At 42.2% G+C, this 19,928-nt stretch overlaps 1 protein-coding gene across 8 annotated transcripts in view; it reads left to right on the forward strand.

The window, feature by feature from the left end:
- SEMA5B (semaphorin 5B) overlaps nucleotides 1-19,928 on the forward strand; it is a 270,332-nt gene that overhangs the window by 138,049 nt on the left and 112,355 nt on the right. For all 8 annotated transcript variants that reach the window (XM_042784212.1, XM_033003412.2, XM_033003408.2 and 5 more), the window contains one exon: nucleotides 14,006-14,105. In XM_042784212.1, the coding sequence (XP_042640146.1) occupies nucleotides 14,006-14,105 (100 nt within the window). The remainder of the gene's footprint in view (nucleotides 1-14,005; nucleotides 14,106-19,928) is intronic.

The following is a 19,928-nucleotide window of genomic DNA, read 5'->3' on the forward strand; positions in this document are numbered from 1 at the left end:
TTTTAATTGCTAAATAAGTCTAACCATCTGTTTAACTGGGGGGGGGGGAGGTGAAAGGAGAAACCCTTGTGGTTAAACATGTGGTGGAACTCAGTTGGATATTTAAATAGATAATACCATAATGAGGATATTATAGGTAGAGAAAAGAGAAAAAGTGTGCTCTCTTTCTATTAACTAGGGGCACCAAACTTTCAGTTTACAGAGGGTGTGTCTGCGGGATCCAGTACTGAGATAAATCATTCTGCAGGGAATATCAGAACCCCATTTCCTGATGTTGAAGAATTGGTGGGCTTTTTTTGGTCCACATATTGAGTGCTTCTTTGCAGAAATGATGGCTACATAAACACAGTCATAATCTGCCAGTTTCCTTTGTTTTAATTGGGCATTAATTTTTCACATAAAAAAAATATATCTCATCTTTCACTGTTCTTGTTCCCTTCTTCTCTTTAATGATAGAGGGTAAAAACTGGTATGAGTTTGTTTCTTTTGTATAATTGTCAAGTTCTAAATAAGATTGAAATTGCAGACACATCAAGAAAATGATCTAGATTATCATTTGGGTCTCTTAAATCCAAGTTAGATTCAGTTACTGTTTTTTCTCATCACCTGTTCCCTTGTGATTGCTCATGATACAGTTTAATCTTGTATTTTCTGCTGCAAAGCTCAGCCGGAAAATACACAGGAATAAAGTTAAGGGCACCTTGTTTCCACTGCACCTAGTATTTAAGATCTATGGAAGAGGGCTCACACCTCCCAAAACACATCTCGGGTCATTATATAGTTTACCTTAAAGCTATACCCTTTTCTCATGCCAGCACAACCAGGTTTAGGCTGCAAGGGAAGACAAGCAGGGGAATCTGAATTTTATGTGCTGTTCCAAATTGCTCTGAGGGTATCTTTGCTTAACAGTGCGGCTCATGGGCTTTCTGTGGGTCTCCAAATGCATCGTCCTGCAGCTCACAACCTGCTATACAATGGGAATGCTGAGCCAATGACTGAAAGAGTGACCCCAGCAGCAGCTCTGCTGATGCTCCCGCTGCCAGCGGGGAGGATTATGTTACACCAGCAATTTTCAGTGGAAGGACCAGTAATAGTAAGGCCCCAGACCATTCAGTCATATAGGATGCATTAATTTACTGCCAGAATGAATCGATTAACAGAACAGTTTATGTTACAAAGGGGTTGAACAGCTTCTTTTTCACAACCTTGCCAGCCAGGCTTCCCATCACAAGACAAACGGGATGCTGTAATATGTTTTGTGTTCTCCAGTCTTCAGTTCCCACCTTGCTTGTGCTCAGCCTCTCTTTTTATCATACTTTTCCTCCAGATTATGATATTTTTAACATCCAGTCGGCCGGTTAACATTCCTGTCATGGAGGAATACAAGTAAAACTCCTTTCTGTCTACTTGTTAACTTATTTCCTGAGAAATTATGTATTTTCTGTGTCTCATCTCTTGCTTACTGTATCTCATGCACACTAGTCAACCATCTGTCTGAACTGATAACTCTTTGTATTGCAGTGGGAGGGGTAAGAAAGAGAGAACACAGTACATGACCTACTAATTTAAGCAGAAAGTTGTCTACTCATGCAAAATGCTTTTACTTTATCTGTGTTTGGACCTGAGGAAATGCCTGTTTCTTTACAGAGTCCACTCCCCAAACCACCTGCCATTACTTGTGGCCTGGAGAAAATGGTCTAGAAAAGTCAAGGGACATAAATTCTGGTCCTAAATACGGTTATTTTACATGGTCGTGATAAAGTTCAAAGTGCCAGGAGAAGTGTGGGCTAGGAAGGGGCTGTGAATTGAATGATTTATCCTAGCAGGCTACACAGAGATTGTGAGGGACAGGTTAGGAATTTGTGCTGTGTGCACTGTCCTGTGTTTTCGCAAAGTACCAAACTAACACTACGGTGCCCTAGTTTCCCTGGGGCTTATAAATGATGCTCATTGCACAGTTCACCAACAATAATAATGTACCCATTTTGGGCTTTTCATAATTAGATTGTTCTACTCTGTGCTTATAGGAAATCTAGTTAAAGTTTGATTTCCTTTGTTACATCACTAAGAAAAAGATCTTTTATTTCCCAGGGGGCTGTTTCTGGTGTCTTATTACCTATTTGGCTGTGAGTGGGTAGCTACATTAAGGCTCTTGCATGTTTGTTTGTTTTTCAGTGAGTTGAGAAATTAGTGAAACGAGTCAAGTATTTCCTTAGTGCATCCTTTTTTATTTATACATGCATGTACACGTGCATCCAAGTCCCATTTCACTAAACAGTATGTCATCCTGGCACAGCTCCACTGTGGACCACTCTGGTAAGCCAAACACTACGGAAATTGTTTCTAGTTCTTGTCAGTCATTATCATCTTTCTTGTCTTTTCCATATGTATCTTATAACCAGTAGATCGGTCCCTCCATTTGCAGCTGGGCTATGCCCTTGCCATACTGTCCTGGTTCTTACCAGTATACTTCACTGTTAAAAGTTGTTTCTTGAACATAAAGCACCTTTGCTATTCATTAAAAACATCTGGAGCTCCTTTGTAATATTCCTCTTGGGAGAGCCAGAAGCATCTTCTGCCATGGCAATACTATGTAAGATTTGTTATTTTGAGAATCAGAGCCATGACTGACTTGCGTATATGTTTGTAATGGGTGCAGAGTGCTTGGTTTCAGCTTGTTTACCAAGGAAGTGCTTAAAAGTTTGCAAACTCATATGTGCTATATGAATCACTTGGATGTTCACAGCTTAACTGGAAGTGAGGTGTAGACAGGTTTCCACTTGCAGTTTCTACTATTATTTACTTCTGTCCTGTTCTGGGCTAGGATAGAGTCAATTTTCTTCCTAGTAGCTGCTACAGTGCTGTGTTTTGGATTTAGTGTGAGAATAATGTTGATAACACACTGATGCCTTAGTTGTTGCTAAGTAGCACTTACCCTAAGTTAAGTATTTTTCAGTTTCCTGTGCTCTGCCAGCGAGCAGGTTCACAAGAAGCTGGGAGGGAGTGTGGCCAGGATAGCTGACCTGAACTAGCCGAAGGGATATTCCATACCATAGAACACCATGCCCACTGTACAAACTGGGGATAGTTGGCCTGGAGGGGCTGATCACTGGGTAGATCGAGGTCATTGGTCAGCAAGTGGTGAGCAATAGCATTGTTTATCACTTGTCCTTTCTTAGACTTTATTTTTCTCTCTCCTTTTGGTATATTAATTTTCATTACTAGTATTATTATTAACTTTATTTTAGTCATTAAACTGTTCTTATCTCAACCCACGAGTTTTACCATGACAATTTCTCACTGGTTTTATCCATGAAATCACTATGCTCAGGAAAAAGTATGATAGGCTTCACAGGTTTTTCTGTTCTGTCTCCCAGGGTTTTCTTCCCTGGATTATGGCAGTTACTGTAAGCTGGAAGAACGTAATTTTTCACTGCTTTAATAACTGCAGCCTGTCTTCATCCATAAAAACACCTCAGCTGATCCCATGCTGAAGCACAGGAGAGAGGTGGACTTGGTTAAATAACGTGTATTCCAGATCTTCTCAGGACTGCAAATCTCAGCTTTGCAGACTGTATCATCATAGCTGATGTGAGTTCTCAGTGTGCAGCATTTGACCCATTGTATAATCCTCAATATCTCCTAGATACAGACAAATTGCTTGCTCTGTTGCCTCAGGTTTTCAAAATGAATTAGTTTGGGAGTGTTTAAATCTGGGTTTTTACTTCAGACTGTGTAATTATTACCATCTACCAGATGAATATGATTCAGGTTGCTTGAATGTAGCTTGCTATATGTTTTCTCAATATTTTATTTCTTTAAACAACATATTATTGAAACATGGCCAGCTTCAAACACTGAAATCTGTGGGGAGCAGTTAAGTATTTGCTTGTTGTATTGAAAGCAAAAGCTGTCTAAACTTTGTGGACTGAAGGATAATAGGATATGATTTATTTCTTTTGAAGGTTCTTGACGTTTTACCAAACACCCCCACTATTGTTGAATTGGTCACTAATACATTATTCCTTTTACTATATATTGATGGAAAAAAAACACATTAGCATCCATCAACTGCAAAGGCCAGCTAGGAAAGCCCCTTAGGAAATTCTGATAAAGATTTACACTTTTCTTGAGCAAGTGAGATTTTGATAATCCAAACCAAAATTTTAGTCAACGAAGGATGAAGATTGTGTGGTGACGTATGAGAGGCATATCTGGCTAAACGTGAAAGGGAAGGCAAAATACTTGATGGTAAAATTGTCTTCTAGCTCATAGCCTTACTGCCCTTGAATCTCCATATACGGAGTCCAAACATTAACTAATGATGGACTGTTGACCAGAAACTGGTGACATCCTGTGTGTGCTGCAGAGTACTTGACCTTCAGTGCATTTCAGCATAGATTGTTTCCATTAAGCTAGCCTTGTGGCAGTCTTCTTTTTAATCTTGAAAAATGGAACTGTGGCAAATGAAGCTGGTATTTTATTCTTTAGAGTTGATTTAGAATTTCTTTGAAAATTATGACCGATAAATCCATAAATAGACAGTGGTTAGGGAATTAATTTGCTCTCAGGCAAAACTTCTGAAAATTACACCCAACAGCTCTCAATATATTTTTCATTCCATAATAATAATTATAAAAATAATGATGCTAGTTCTTTGACACTTCCCCATTACTGGTGTCCAAGGCACTTCACAAATAATTGCAATGAGATTTGATTGAAAAAATTATTCAGTGTGCTGTTCCTTGCGGCGTCAAGAAGAAAACGGGTTTTGGAAGAGTGCCCTTCATTCACAGAATGCTTTAGACAGAGCAAATCATGACAAGCACCAGAGAAAAGGAAGACTTTACAGTGAAACTTCAGGAAGCAAAGTGATTGAGTAACTCTTACATATTGGAGTGAGGAAAGGTAAAACTTTAAAGAGGTACCATAGCTCAGTTTAAGGATCAGCCTCTGACCATGAGTGGTGGTGATGATGAAACGGAAGGCATCCTCAGCAGCAGGACTGAGTGAGGTGGACTCATGGTGTGGAGGAACAGGTACTCAGAAAATCACCAGTGTAGCAGCAAGAGTAGCTTATTTATGTTCTCCAGAGGTAACACTGGTGTAACTGGGGCTAACAGCAGCATGTGCATGGTCTTTTCTTTGGTACAGTGGTTGGATCTAGGACGCAGAAGTGGGCTGCCTCTTCAGATCTCAGGCACACCTCCAAGAAAGGAAACAGAGTGGAAAGCAAAGCACGGTACTTTTCTTTTTCTGTGGTTTAGTGCAAAGACAGACATGCCTTACAGAGACCTCAATCTCTATTTTAAAGTTAACTTAGCATAGTTCCCTGAGTAAGTTTGTGAGCCAGAGGTATGGCAGATCTCATTTGCATAGCACATCTGCTTCTGGTGAGTGTTAATATATCACATTCTTCTTAAACCTTCCATTCAAGGATGTCATTATGCTTTGATAAAGTTCACTTTCGTACTAGCAATCTCATAAGACATATTCTTGTCTAGTCATGTGGAGTTCACCCTGTAAAGCCATGAACAGTCTCAGCTCAGTCAAGCGCTTAATATGTATTTACCTTGAAGTCAATGGGATTGTGCACTTGAAACCAAGCCTATGCTTATGTCCTGAGCTAGGCCACCGTCAAAGTGCACAGCACTGAAACATCAAGTCTGTAAATGGAAACCCTAGCATATAATTTTGTTTCCAGAGTGTTCTGCCACCATAGGTCCAACTGGCCGAATTGTTCCTCTAACATGGCTGAATCAAGTGGTTAAGAAATCAAACATGTTCCTTGACTTAGTGTAGGACTATCTGAATGAAGGTCTGTGATCTGCAATACACAGTAGACTGGGTTAGAGGTTTTTATTATCATTTCTAGCTTTGGAAGGTGCAGATAAAGTCCTGAAGAAACTCTTGTGCTTTAGCTTAAAAAGCTCTGTCTTCATAGATCATCCATCCTTTCCTTTTTATAACATTGGGTGATCCTTAGAATGTATTTTAATGGAAATGCTTGAGCTGCAAAATTCAGATTTGTATTTTATACATGGGGATTGCTCTGTTTTACAGCACATTAATAAAAAAGGTGGAGGTCATTGGTGAAATGTGGTCTCTGATAATCCTTTACTATTATTAGCCAGCTTCCAATTTAAAAACACTGATCCTTATGAGAACAGGTTCATTTCAAAAGTCTTTCAGGATTTTACAGCTTCTGCTCTGATTCATTGGTGTAACTGAGGCATGGTGGGACCTTTGTCCACAGAAGACAGGAGTCCTCATAAGTCTGGCTAGCTGAGAAGTACAAACTGTGTGCTTGACTTGTCATCTCCAGTTCATTCTCTGGAAAAACAGCAGAGAGGGTCAGCTTCTATTTCAGATGTTCATCAAAATCAGACACACCTGCTTCTGTGGCAGATCTGGCTTACCCACAGGTGAAATTCAAGGAGAGTTTAGCCATGTTTTCTCTGCCCTCTCCTACATTCTCACTAGTGAAAACAGTTGTCATGAACCTTGCAGCATCTCTGCTGGCAAAAGTGGCTTATGTAGACATGTAACTGTAAGGATAGTGAAAAAAAGTTGCCCGGCAGATGGAAGGATGGTTGAATGATGACAAAGGAGTCTTTTCTCCATCAAACTGCAGTGGCTGTAGGATCCAAGATACAGCTTGCTTTCCTGTCTGAAAAGAGGGATTATACTGATCAGAATGTCATAAGAAGCTGCAAGTGATGCATGAGCACTCACCTTATCTTTCTCAGCAAGGGAGATTGTGTGACAGTTGCAGGGCTCATCTCAGGAAACAATGTATTACAATACTTAAACACTCTGCAACATCCTTTAGGAAAACAAGTAATCTCTGGGTTTGCTAACAGTGGGCCTGTGTGTGGCACTGGTTAGTGGAGTTTCACGAGGTGGTGGTGGGGCACAGGGCTACGGCTGCGTGACACCAGGCAGTGCTGTGTGGGGTAGCAGGCAAGGCTTTCGAGGAGGGTTGTTGAGGAGCAGAGGCAGGGTTAGGGTAGAGTTTGCCCTGGTTGGTAGCCTGCTGAGGAAAGGCAAATCCATCCTTTCCATGCAGTCCTGTGTTGTGTAGACACACGCTTTTGGTCCTGTTGATCTCAGGCACGACAGACACGCTCGTGACTCATGAATATCCGTCTGTCTCTGACACTCTTGCAGCACTGTGGCGTCTCCTCTTGCTCTTGGTTGGCCATTGCCAGTGAGGATCTGCAATGCTGTATGTTAAATTACCAATCCTACAGGTATTTGAAGGAAATGTAGATGTTGCACTTAGGGACACGGTTTAGTGGTGGACTTGGCCGTGTTAGGTTTACAGTTGAACTCGATGATCTTAAAGGTCTTTTCCAACCTAAATGATTCTATGATTTTATGCTAGATAGGGTTTGAGGGCTTGTGAGTGTCTGAGCAATAGGAGCCATGCTGAAGAGGGAAAAGCCTCTCTCGTGTTACATTACTTCTTTCCCAGTCCCCCAGCCTGGAGACTCATGGAATGGAAGTTTCCTGTCTCTCCCCTGGGGGAGGTCTTGACTGAGCTTCTGCCTGCCCTTCACCACATGCAAATAGGAACCCAAGTGAAACAGGGAATCAGCCAAGACTGGCCTCTCTGATGGACCAGAAATGCAGAGGAGCTGTAGGAACGTCCCAGATTGGGAATGTGACTTGCAGTCCTTTGGTCTCCTTCCTTGGGGGGCCTCAGGACAACTTGACAGCACATAGTCCCATACTGGAAGTGAGCACAAGTTCATGCTTATTATCTGGCGTTTTCTTTATCTGGGATTGAATCCCTGGGTTCTTACTGATAGATTGGCGTGTTTTGCCAGCTGCTCCATATTAATAATAAAAAAGTAAACAAACAAGCAGTTGTACTTTTGCAAAAATTAGGTTTGGACTAAGTTCTTTTTTCTCCATATTGAAACAATTTAGCAACACTTGTTTTGAGTAAATGATTAGAATTTAGGAAACAAAGAGTCAAGATGCTTGGTATGGATTAGCAACAGTTAGTGTTTCTTGTACATCACGTGCTTTACAGATAATTAGGCCTTGATTCACCAGCCAGTATCCTTAAACCCATTTAACAATTGGAAGCACTGAGACACTAAATAATTTGATTTGCCCAAGACAGAGGACTCCAGTGTCAGTGCTATTGGGTGCTTGGGACCATGCCTACATTTCCAGATGTTATTTATCTCTTGGGGTGGAAGAAGCTCAGCAAGGTCAGTTCAAGGAGGAATAGTGGGCAGTTAAGGGGAGAAGTGCATAATCATCAAGATTTGATATAACCTTCTATGATAATGTGTCTAGGTTACTATGATTATTGTGATTCCTATGGCTCTGTGAAGGTACGACCTGAGCTTTGGTTCTTTTTTTTCCCCTTCAGAGTGATAAAGAGCACAGCCTTTTATTCCGTCTCCTTCTATTCCTTGGTATCTGAGAGATGGGACTATTTCCTCTTTCACAATACCAAGAAAGAAAAAAGTCTTGTTCTTTCTTCTTCCAGTCATCTCCTATCCACATATTCTTGGATGGGTTGCAGAGGGACATTAGCAACTCTCTTGCTTCTTGGATCTCATTGAAAGGGAGTGGCTCACTGCAAGCAGCTATCACAGTGACTCTCAGGCCACTCGTGTTACTTCATCGTTTCTCTCATCTGAGGAGGAGTTTCATAGTTGGCCAAGACAGGAAGAATTGATTGAGTGGGCAGGAAACGAGGTAGAAACATGGCTGGAAGGTGAAGACTGCTAGGAAAGAAAGCAGGAGTGGGAGGGGAGGTGAATGTGGGGTCAGAGGGGTAAATTGCATGAAACCATGAAAATGAGAGAGCTGGAAGAATGTCTGAGTTGGATTTGGGTATTGAGAGGAGAGAGGAGGAAACTGCTGGCTTGTCCCATTTAGTAGAAGGGTGTGTACTCTGTCAAAAGCCTTCTGAGCCCTCATAATTGTGAGTGGAGATCAGAGATTTAAGAAGGCAATGAAGAAATTGCAGCAGTTGGGATGAGGATATATTTAATGTACAATTAAAGATTTCAACTGATCAGGTTAAAGAAAGAGAGAATACCAGTAATAAGGTGGAGGTGGTGATGGGAAGACAAGACAGCAGGGTGATATGTATGTGTAGGAGGACTTCTGGGGTAAAGCCAGCTTGAGTTTTTTGGCCTCATGAGTAAAGTTGAGCTCTGAGTGCTGACACATTTGTTTGCTCAGCTCTGCCCGCGCAGCAAAAATTTTCTCCTTCCCTTGATAAATTTGCTGAACTATGGAATGGTTTTGTGTTGTGGAGGCTACTTTTACATTTCAGCATGGGGTAGGAGTGGAAGTTACTTTCTAAAGACTATTGCACTAACCTGTGGTGTGACCTACAACAGAGAGCTAAAACTTAAAATAAAGCTGATATTTTAATATGATTCATTGTCAATCTAATAGAGATAATGATGTAATTTGACTTTACCTTCTATGCATTCTTGGAAGTGTCCTCACTTGCTGCATTTGAGAAGACAGGTGGTAGCATGGGTAGTCATTAGCCTCCTGATCTTTGCTTACAGCCTTGTTTGCTTTGCCTCTGATGGGTTCTGGTCAGTGGCCCACACAGGATGGAAACTGTGGCCTCAGTCTTAGCAGGCAACTGTTTACTTCATGAATAATGCTCTGAATACTGAGGATAGTTGAAGCAAGGGATGGTTTGAGATGGTAGGTCTGATTCTGAAAAGGGGACATTTTATTAGTCTATACCAAGAAGATATACTGGGACCTTTCCTCATATTACAGTGATTTGCATCTGTTGGTCGTGGTTGGGATCCAACACTAAGAGTCCTCCAGGCTGGTGGGTTGTCTGAAAAAGATCTAAGTGGTTGAGTACTTGCAAACTGGAGTATCTGCCAGTTGCTATACATGGTTTGCCCTGTGTCAGGGCTGAAGCAAACCAAAAGGGGAGGAGATTGTGCAGTTACAGGTGTCATGGTTCTCATCTGGGCTTTGCCAGGAATGCTGAAATACTCACACAGAGTAATTAAAAATGCCAGTAACCTGAGTTAAGAGAACTTATAAGAGACCATACTGAGACAGTAAAGGAAGCATTCAATGTGTAGTCCAGATAACACTGCACAAAAGTATGTCTGAATATCTGCAGAACAGGTATTTATTTATTCCCGTTGAGTTTGGCAGGATCCAAGTGCCCTATGTATGCTCTGCTTCACTGCACACTTTTACTGTTGAATCAGCTTATTTTACAGGGGCTTTATGTAATGTATGTGGTTCAAGTTGCCTTTTCTGCATTGAGGTCCCTCTGGATCTTCCTTCTTGTTCAACTTCCCTATCTTCCTCCCATAAGGTCTTTTTATGTTGTCTTTGAAGCTTTTATGTGCAATCCTAGGATAGGAGCGTGGTTAGTCTGTATATGTAGGTAGACACTTACTTTGCACAAAAAATGCTTGGTCCTGTTTAGTTTAATTTCTTTTGCTCCAGACTAGTAAATCCATGCTGAGAATTATTCCATAAGAGATGTTCTTGAATAACATAGTAGTTAACCATGCCCCGTGCATCTAGCAATGGCTTTGCAATTTCAAGGCATGGGCATTTAACCTCTCTGCTCTTGCGTGATGTGTGCTGGATGCCCAAAGCTGTTACAGCCTGCTGGAGATGGGAGCTACAAGTGGGCTCAAGTTAGATGAAGCAGTAAATACTGTCCTTCAGACGGGGAAGTCTCAACTCGGTGTTTACATACTTCTTTCCTCCAAAACACACAGTGTAAGGGTGAGGTGGGGAGCAGCTGGTTTTGAGGAGATGAAGGCTCAAGTATTACCAGGTTTACCACATCTTTAGAAGCTGATCCAAACCCCATCAAGCTCAGTGGAAAACTGCCAATGATTTGAAGAGCCTCTGGATCAGGCCCTTAAACCCAGCTTCTGCAATTTGGCACACCATCCTTTGTGCAGCTGACTAATCCTTGTCCCAGTCCTGTACTCTCAGGAAGCTGGTGCAGAGCAGCGTGCTAGCAGGCTGCAGGGACCACCCTCTGAAATGGCAGAGGGCCTCTTTTCGCCTTGTCTTATGCATACATAATAGCCTGAGCACAGCTGTGTCTGCAGACTTACATTTCCTGCAAAGCTTTGTCTTCTTTGCAGCTGGATACCTGAACCACCTTGAGCTGTGGAGGGACTTGCAGAGCTTCAGAGGCTCTGAATCAGATGTCTGGCAATGGATGGTGTTGGAAACTATTAAACTTTTGTTCATTGGTCCTCATGTGGAGGAAGTGAGAGCATGGATCTTTAACCCCCTGGAAATGATTAGAGATGAGAAGCACAAAGGATGCCTTGATGAACATTTTGCCCCTAAGCCATGTGGTTCCTAGCTTTCCGGCTCCTGCTGCTGACATGCAAAGCCAGGGCCTTGGGTTTTAATTTTTCATAATGTTTTTAAACAGATACTTTTGCAAATGTAAACATGCCCCAGCACTGAAGGTTTCCAGCCAAATTAAAGAGTCAGCACTGGAAAAATCAACCTTCTGAGAAAGGTTAAATACAAGAAAACTCTGGAGTTCATTGGGTCCATATGTGTAAACTTCAGCTAATATGAGATAGACCCAAGGCAGCACTTACCTTGCAGAACTGAGCTAGTTTCAGAATGAAAGGCTGGATATGTCCTTAGGGATGCATGTGGTTTGAGCAGTAGATTTGAATGTATTGAATGAAAAAAGACCCATGTCCTGATTCTTGGTTGCCTTTCCATTCCACTTTAGCCCTTCCCTCTAAACAGGAAGAAGGAAGGTTGGGAAGGAAGATGTGCTATTTGGCATTAATTCTGACAACTCACATTTAGACATTCTTATCTGGGACCATGCTGGGTTTAATAATCTCCAACTACATGCCTATAAAAGCTTAATTTTGCTATGAGGATGCATGCCTCACAGCCTTTAATTTAATAACTAGGAAGGGTTTCTTTATAAGTTATACCACCTGCAGTAGTAATAGAAATCAAGACACTGCCTGTTATTTCTTGGGCTTGATTGACATTTCAGCCAACATGGAAAGATTCAAGCCACCTACTGCCTTTATTTTTTTTTTATTTTTTAATTATTTTTACCTGTAATTTGTCAGAACTTGCCATTAAAATGAAGAACTGATGAGTGTACCTCTCTGAAGTGAGGAGTTTTTGCTTAGAGCAGCAGATGAAAAAATGTTCTTCATGCCACTGCACTGTAATAGTGGGTTAGTTAGTTGGAAAGAGTTGGTAGGAGAGGAGGTAAAATGACAAGAGAAATTATGGCCTAAAAGCAGGATCCTTAAAAGGTATCATCATTATATAGCAATTCCCTAATCCCACCTCTGTCAGCCAACAGAAATACCAGGAGATCTGCAGTACATGTCAGCCGGCTAACCTGCCTGAAAGGTGTTATTGTTGCTGGTTCTGCTGCTTGGCTCAGAAATGTCTCTGCAGCTAAAGAGCTACAGGAAAAGAAGACAGAGCCCCATTAGTTAGGAGAATGCCAGAGGTGAACCTGCGGTGCCTCCCTGGTGCTAGTATATCATTAAGGGTCCCAAAGGAGTGTAGTAGGTGGAGATGCTTGAAGGTTAGATGGGCTGAGTTATTCCTTAACTCATGCCTTTTCATTGAGGAGCAGAGGAGGCACATGTGTTGTGTGTGGTTACGCAGTGTGACAAGAACGCTGAGAAGGGCTGGAAGCCTCCAGCTCGTGGCGACAGGGTTTTTAGATTGTGAGGATGGAGGTCTCATTGTTGGAGAAGCCCTTGCAGTGTCCAGATAGGCAAGGCTTGGGACCAAGTCTGACGGTGTCCAGATCCATGGTGAGGGGGCTTAGGAGATGTTGTGAAACAGGGTGACGTTCAGAGCAGAGGCAGGAGCTCCACAACAAGGTTCTGCTTTGGAAAGAGCGGTGGAACAAGTAGAGTGTAGGGACTCTTACATGTGTTTTCTTAAGGCTTTGATAACTGAAGGGCTTGGTTAAGTTTCATCTGTCCCTAGAGGGAAAAGGGACTTGAAATTGCTCAAAAATATCCCTACGTCCAAGGTTTTAAGCCGTTGCACATGTGTAATCCTACAAAGGATGCCAAGACACCAAAGGCCTAATGAGATTCCTCATCAGCACTGTCATCTCACCCCTGTGGAAAGGGGAAATAATGCTTACAACAAAACATTCAAACCTGACTGCCTTCAGTGAGACTTCTCAATTTATCATTGGGGATATAAAATGACAGTGGGACATGTTTTTTCAGAGCTCTTTTTGAACTGGTTTGAACTGCATCATTATTGTTATGAGTCATCAGGTCACTGGCCTGTGTATTGGTATCCTGTTGGCATGAGTCCAGAATGTATTACCTTTCATGTTGAGCCTCCTGGATCTTTAACATCCAGTCCTTGAATGAGGCAGGGTTACTTGTCAACAGGTCACAGAGGGATTACAGATACACTGATTTGGTCTCATTTGTGCATTGCTCCATCAGATATTTGGTATTCTCCATTTATTTAACAGTCAGAGTAGTTAACAGTTGGAATAAACTCTCAAGTTCTCACAGTAAGGCTGGATGACTTGAGTGCAGATCACTTCTACTCTAACTTGGTTTTCAGGCAGTTGACCCCACCTTCTCTTTCTGGAGAGCAGCAGTTTTCCTTTGCTTAGCCCAGCAGGCAAGGCTATGGAGGTGGTACAGCAGGCAGCCTAGTCCCTTTACACCACTTAACCCTGGCACTGAAGATGGTTCCCTGGTTTTAACAGAAGTAAAATTGAGCCACTGTTGTCTCCAAAACCAATGCTGACACTCCATCTTGGATGTGAAAATAACTGCTGAAACAGCCCTGCATTTATGTGTGGGTTTTTGCACATTCCGTGGAGAATCAGAATAAATAGAAACCCTTTAAATAGATTATTAATTAGCCTTCCCCTGACAGATAACTTGGTAGGAAATCCATTAGTGGATGTCCGGGTGAACTCACTGCTTCTAGAGCAGCTTTATTGTTTTCTGCTTTTTCATTTTCGTTGCAGATCTGAAGCCTTGGGTGTCGAATTTCACCTATCCAGGTGTGCATGACTTTTCTCAGCTTGCACTGGATGCCAACAGGAACCAGCTCATTGTGGGAGCAAGGTAAAGATAATCTTTTAATTAGTCCAGGGTTGCTGCGCAAGCTCTTTCCCTTCAGGTTCTGGCTTCAGAGGAGAGTGTTTCCAGCTTATGTGGCCAGTCTCCCCCTCAGAAAGAAAGCTATAATTTATGTAGAGGGATTTAGACTCCTAGTATAATTGCAAGGAAGAGAAAATTACTAGAATTAAAAAAAAAAAAAAAAAAGGCAATCAAAATGACTGGTTAATGAAGCAGAATGCTGGCATCTCCCTCAGTATCATGAATATTAGAAGAAGTATAGTAAATCATTCTGAACCATCCCTCTGCGAGCGCAGAATTTGACTTCATGGTTTATTTGCTATGGCCACACTTTCCCTCTGTACCAAGTTTATCTACGTACCTTTGTTTAAGTCATAGTGGCAATGTAAATGATTGCTTTCTTCTTGCTTAGAATTCACTTCACAACCTGTTTGCTTCATCTTGCTGATATAGCCAGATCCTCACCTAATGCATTTTGGTGCAACTCTGTTGTTCTGACCCATTGTATATAATTAGCATATATTTTCCTTTATTTTTAAACATTATTTTTATTTAGGATGCCATTAGAGGAGGCTGGAAACACACAAGATGAGCATAGACAAACTTTAACAAATTTAGAGCTGAATTTGTAACAGGGAAAAGAACTATGGTTCAGTGAAATAACATACCTCAGGAGTGGTTGAATCATGAGCCCCAACAGCAACTATTTTTTATTGCATGATAAACAGATAAGACAACCCAAATAGAAAAGACTAAGCATGGTCTAACAAATCAGTTTAAGTATAACATTTAGAATCAGATAACATTGTGGTAGCAGTCTCTACTATTAATGAAAATGGAGGAAGAGACTGCTTTCTTCGCAGATTATTCAATGTTAGAGGACAGGGAGGCAAGGAGCAGAGCTGGAAGAACTCATGATACAAACAAGAGAAAAGAGCAAGATGTGTAGCAGGGGGAGAGTTTCTTGCTTCACAGAGACAACTGAAGTGTGATTTAATATACATTTTCTGTGAGTATTTGTGCAGTAAATAATAACGCTTACCTTCCTGTAGCTGTTCAAATTTCCAGAGGCCCTCCTGCTTTTCATACAGAAACATTTTACTTCTCAAGCTGTGGCTTTACCTGTGCTGGAATCTTTAACCAGCAATTATTAATATTTATTACTTCAGAATGGCATTGCTTTGGGGACAGCTGTGAACAGTTCCTTCTGCCAGGCATTGCACAAACACAGACATGTTGCTCTGAGGAATTTATGGTTTACATAATTTGGCTGTATGGCAGGTTTCCCCTTGTGCAGACGCTGCTAACGCTGACATGCTTCACCCCTGCTCAAACCCCAGCAACACGTCCTGGAGGGAGTCTCTGTCTCCACAAGAGTTTGTACAAGTGTAGTTAGACACGAGGCTACAATATAATTATAAACAGGGGAATGACAGAAAATTTGGCTTCCTGCTGGAAGTACAATATATTGCGGTGTATTGCCTCATGAGGAAGCAGTAACAAGTATTTACAGAATTTGCTTGGGAAAGTCATTTTTCATGAAGCCCTACCCACCTGACTGGGAGGCTGAAAGTTTTGGTGGTGCCACATGGCTCTGCTGAGCAATTCTTGATAGAGTTATTGGAGATGTAATTTCCCAGGGTGTTTTTTTCGGGTTGGATACAGCCTTGGTGGAGGAAAGCGGGGAGTGCTGAGCCCTTTCCCTCTTCACCATCCCATTTCCACCTCGTGCGAGGTGACAGGGAGAGGTGCATGAATATGGGGGTGTGGATGCAGTCCTGAGTGTTGCACAGCTTTGGGCATGCTGGGCTCCTGAAGTTATGCCAGAGAAATGGGAAGGGGAACTAAAGCCTTTTCTGTTCCTTCCTTCACTGATAAATCCACACCTTGTTCTGGACTATTTTTAGGGGTGATTTTTTGAGTCATTAGTTGCTCGTGCACCATCTGCTTGAATTTGCAAATGAAAAAATACCTCAAAGAGATAGGAGCTGTCTCTATCCATCTCTACAGGGTGTAATTTATGAAACCTAAATTTAAATGTTAACCATGTTTAAATGTGCTACTGTAGATCATATTAGTAGTAACGCCAGCTATTCTGGGGTTGTAGAAGGAGTTTGGGATCAGGGTGGAGTTTATAAGTACTCCCACTTCTCAATTTCCTGGTTAACATCATTCTCTTAGATAATAGCATTATAAATTATTTCAGACTAGTTCTTTCTGTCTCTATTTAAAAGCAGTATGACCTCACCACAGCATCTCTTTGGCTTAGCTCATCCTGTGCTTCAAAGCTTCACAGAAAACGTTTCCTAGAAGAAACGAAGATCCTGGGGCTCATGAAGGTTTTTGGTTTCAGGAATTGGACACAGCATGACTGAAACATTAAGAGGTATTGAGGGCATGCCATGCAGACAGGGAGCTTGGAATAACACGAGTCTCAGATTTTTAAGCTTTGTCCTTATCTGATAGCCCTCCCCCAACGACTGGTGCTGTCTGAGTGCAAACCAGAGGAGTTTGATAACTCCACTGCACCAAACACCTGCCAAGTCAAAATCCCAGAAACAAAAGAATTAGTTTCAAAAGCTCACCATGGTTTCTAAGCAACGTATTTACTTGTCACATCATTTGTAAAATCCAAACACTTGCAAGTAAGGATATGAATAGTTTAGAACATTGTAAATCTCACACTACCCATATTATGAGCCACATTTCATTAAGTAAAAAACCACACATTTCAAAAATTCATAACCTTCATTTTGACTCATAGTTTGCATGTTTTTGTTTTAAATGTAGCGTTAGTATTTTAATGTACTGTTTTTCTTCTGTGAATGAGTGATTGTTTTGAAATATTTGCTGCTTTTTTCAGCTCTTGAGCGTGTATGATTACTATTTGAGTGTATTTTAATGGGAGGAAAAACAATTTTCTAGACCTCGTTATTACTGAGAAAAAAATTTGAAAATATGATCATGGTAGTGATTTCACCTGCATGTTGGAGAAGCAGTGCTCTGCTCTCTCACCTGTGCTATAGGCAAGGTACCCAATCCCCCGGGAGGCTGGGCTTTATGGAGGAGGTACATAGTGTAGCTGTGACGTTTCACCTCCTCTAGGAGCCTTCCTCCTAAAGACTACCTCATTACTGGCTGGGCAGAGACAGGAGCCAGTAAAGAAATGATGATATGAAAGACCCTGCTTGGAGTCAAGCCAACAAGCATGCTTCACAAGAGCTCCCTGGTGAGGGGAACACAAAAGGTTTAAAGGACTATGGTTGAGACACCGTGTGACAATCTGGCACGACAGCAAGCTGAAGGGAAACAGCTTGGACAACAGGAGGATGGTACCCAAACAAATGGCTGCACAGAGTGTGGCGTGGGAAGCCCGAAGGGAAACATTTGACTTTTCCCAGAGGGAAATTGGGGGGGTGTCAGCTTGGGACAGTAGCCTGCTGGGGCTGCGGATGTGAGAGGCATGGCTACAAGGCTGGCCATTCACAGCAAGTGGAGGTGTTACTGTAGAAAAACAGCCAGAAAGCGTCACGACCAGAAGTCCTCATAGTTCTGGCTGCCAAGAGGGCTGTCAGCTCCATCAGGAAATGGGAAAGGATGTCTCTCATGGCTGTCGCATGGGGAACTGCAGCTCAGGAGCCCTTGTCACAAATAGTCATTACCTAGAGGAGCTCAGAGGTAGAGTAGTGAGCAAAGGCTGCATCAGGGGACTCAAAACAGGCAAGTAAAGTGCACATCATTCTGGACTGCCAGACTTCTCTGCTGCCAGTGATACAAGTCTGGATGCTTTGACGGGGGTGATTTTCGTACTTGATTTAGAGCTGAACTGAATGTGCCTGATAATGCCAAGTAGATAGGTGCAAAAAACAAGATACGGTTAGCCTGGGGAGCAGCGGAGGTGTTATATGAACTTTCAAGGGTTGTTTTAGGGGGAGCACAGCAGCCTGGGCACACCCCTTCCTGGCTGTATAAGCATTAAAACAACTTTGGATCATGCAGGCTTAAGGCTGAATGGAGTGACAGATGTCCCCAAAGAGTTGCTTCAAGTTACAGCTTGCAGAAATATGGCAAATTGTAAATATACTCTAGGACCCTCAACCAGCAGGTCTGGCACCCTGAGTTTATTGAGAGTCTCCGGTGTATGATAGATTAGTCTGTCAGACACCAGGTTTCATGCAGATTTCTGGCTGAACATGGGCTCTTTCCTGCCTGCTTGGCAGAAAGCTCCAGAGCACTGCAGTAAAACTCTCAAAACCTGTGCTGCTTGGAAAATATCACTCTTACCCTTGGGCACCTTCAATCCTGTCCAGATCTGGACTGCCACTGAACCCTGAAGAGAACAAGTCTCTGCAGATTATGTTGCCTGGGCAAAAAGCATTTTGAAAACCAGGAGACTCAGTGGCTGAATTCAGGTCAGAGCTGAACCACAGATTTAGGGTATCAGCGCTGGGTCTAAACTCTGTCAAGAATATTTTCTGTTGCCAAATGATCAGGGCCCCTCACTAATATTTATCCTCACAGGGTTTCTATGAGACAGGAAAGCAGTAGTAATTTCACACTATAGATGGGAAATCAAGGCCCAGAGGGATTAAGGGCAAGGCCGTCCTGTGAAAAGGCTGTGATGCTAAGATATGAGTTTATAATAGCTCTGTAGTGCAGTACTGCACCTAACACAGCTACTCCTGCAGCGAGACTATGCTTTCTGAAGCAACCAGTCAAAGTCTGCACAACTTCAGGGGTCTCTGCACTTGGCTAACGTGGACATAGCCAAAGCTCTTCTATGGACTCACAGTAAACCTGTGGCATAGGTGGGATTTGGACTCTTTACTGTTGTATTTCCACCTGGTAGTTTAATCACTTGCCCTCAACTTTGCATCTCCAAAGATGATGTAAGTCTTCAAAATGATTATGAAAGTCTGTGAGTCCCATACACTTACACTGGGACAGTGAGGCTTCAGCACGGCTGAAAAAGTCAAGTCTCATATAGCAGGGAGAGACTAACATGCAAACAAGTTAACATGGGCCACAAACACATGGGCATAGACACAGGTTAAATAGTCTGTAGGCATGGCCTGTTATCAGCCAGGAATGACATGCCATTTGTCCCTGACTACAGGACTTGACTCAATACTTTTCTGAGACAAATTGACTGAGCTGAGTTACTGCCATTTCTGATGGCTTGCATTAGTATTGCACTGTCTTATGCCAGTTTTACCCCATACTGTCATGTTTGGCTGAGAAATTACCTTGCCAGTTGAGGTATTAATGGGGATGTGAGCAAGCAAAGAACATGATAATGTTTTTGATTATATCCAGATTGTAGGAGGGTAGCTGAAAGCGCTGCTGCAGAGAAGCCTAGAAAAATAAATACTGTCCTTTCTCACTGATTTTTCCTATCAGACAAAAGAATGTTCTAATTAAAGTTGCATCCTTGTGTCGGGAGCTGGAGGGGGGCAGATAACATGGTGATGTGAGGAAAAATCAGTCTCTGAAATTAACAGAAACTTTCAAAGGACCATCTCTGCTTTTTAAAGCTGCCTGACCTTCATGGTAAAGAATATGGTGAAGGTGAGAAACCTGTGATTAGACATTGCAGCTAGTTAAATCCATAATTGGAGGTGCGCAGTTTCTTTACACAGGGAACAAAAATGTTATTTAAAGTTCAGGTTTTAACCTCTCTGGTTGAGCCTGGGATAGTTCAGAGGGAGATTTCCTCTCCAATACTGTGCAGGTGAGGTCAGCTCAGCCCTTGTGTAAGTGTGGAGGGGTAAAGACCCACTGGGGTATTTGGTTCTTACCTATAGAGAT

The sequence above is a fragment of the Tyto alba genome, unplaced genomic scaffold (genome assembly GCF_018691265.1).
Source record: "Tyto alba isolate M040663 unplaced genomic scaffold, T.alba_DEE_v4.0 Super-Scaffold_7, whole genome shotgun sequence".
NCBI classification, from domain to species: Eukaryota; Metazoa; Chordata; class Aves; order Strigiformes; family Tytonidae; genus Tyto; species Tyto alba.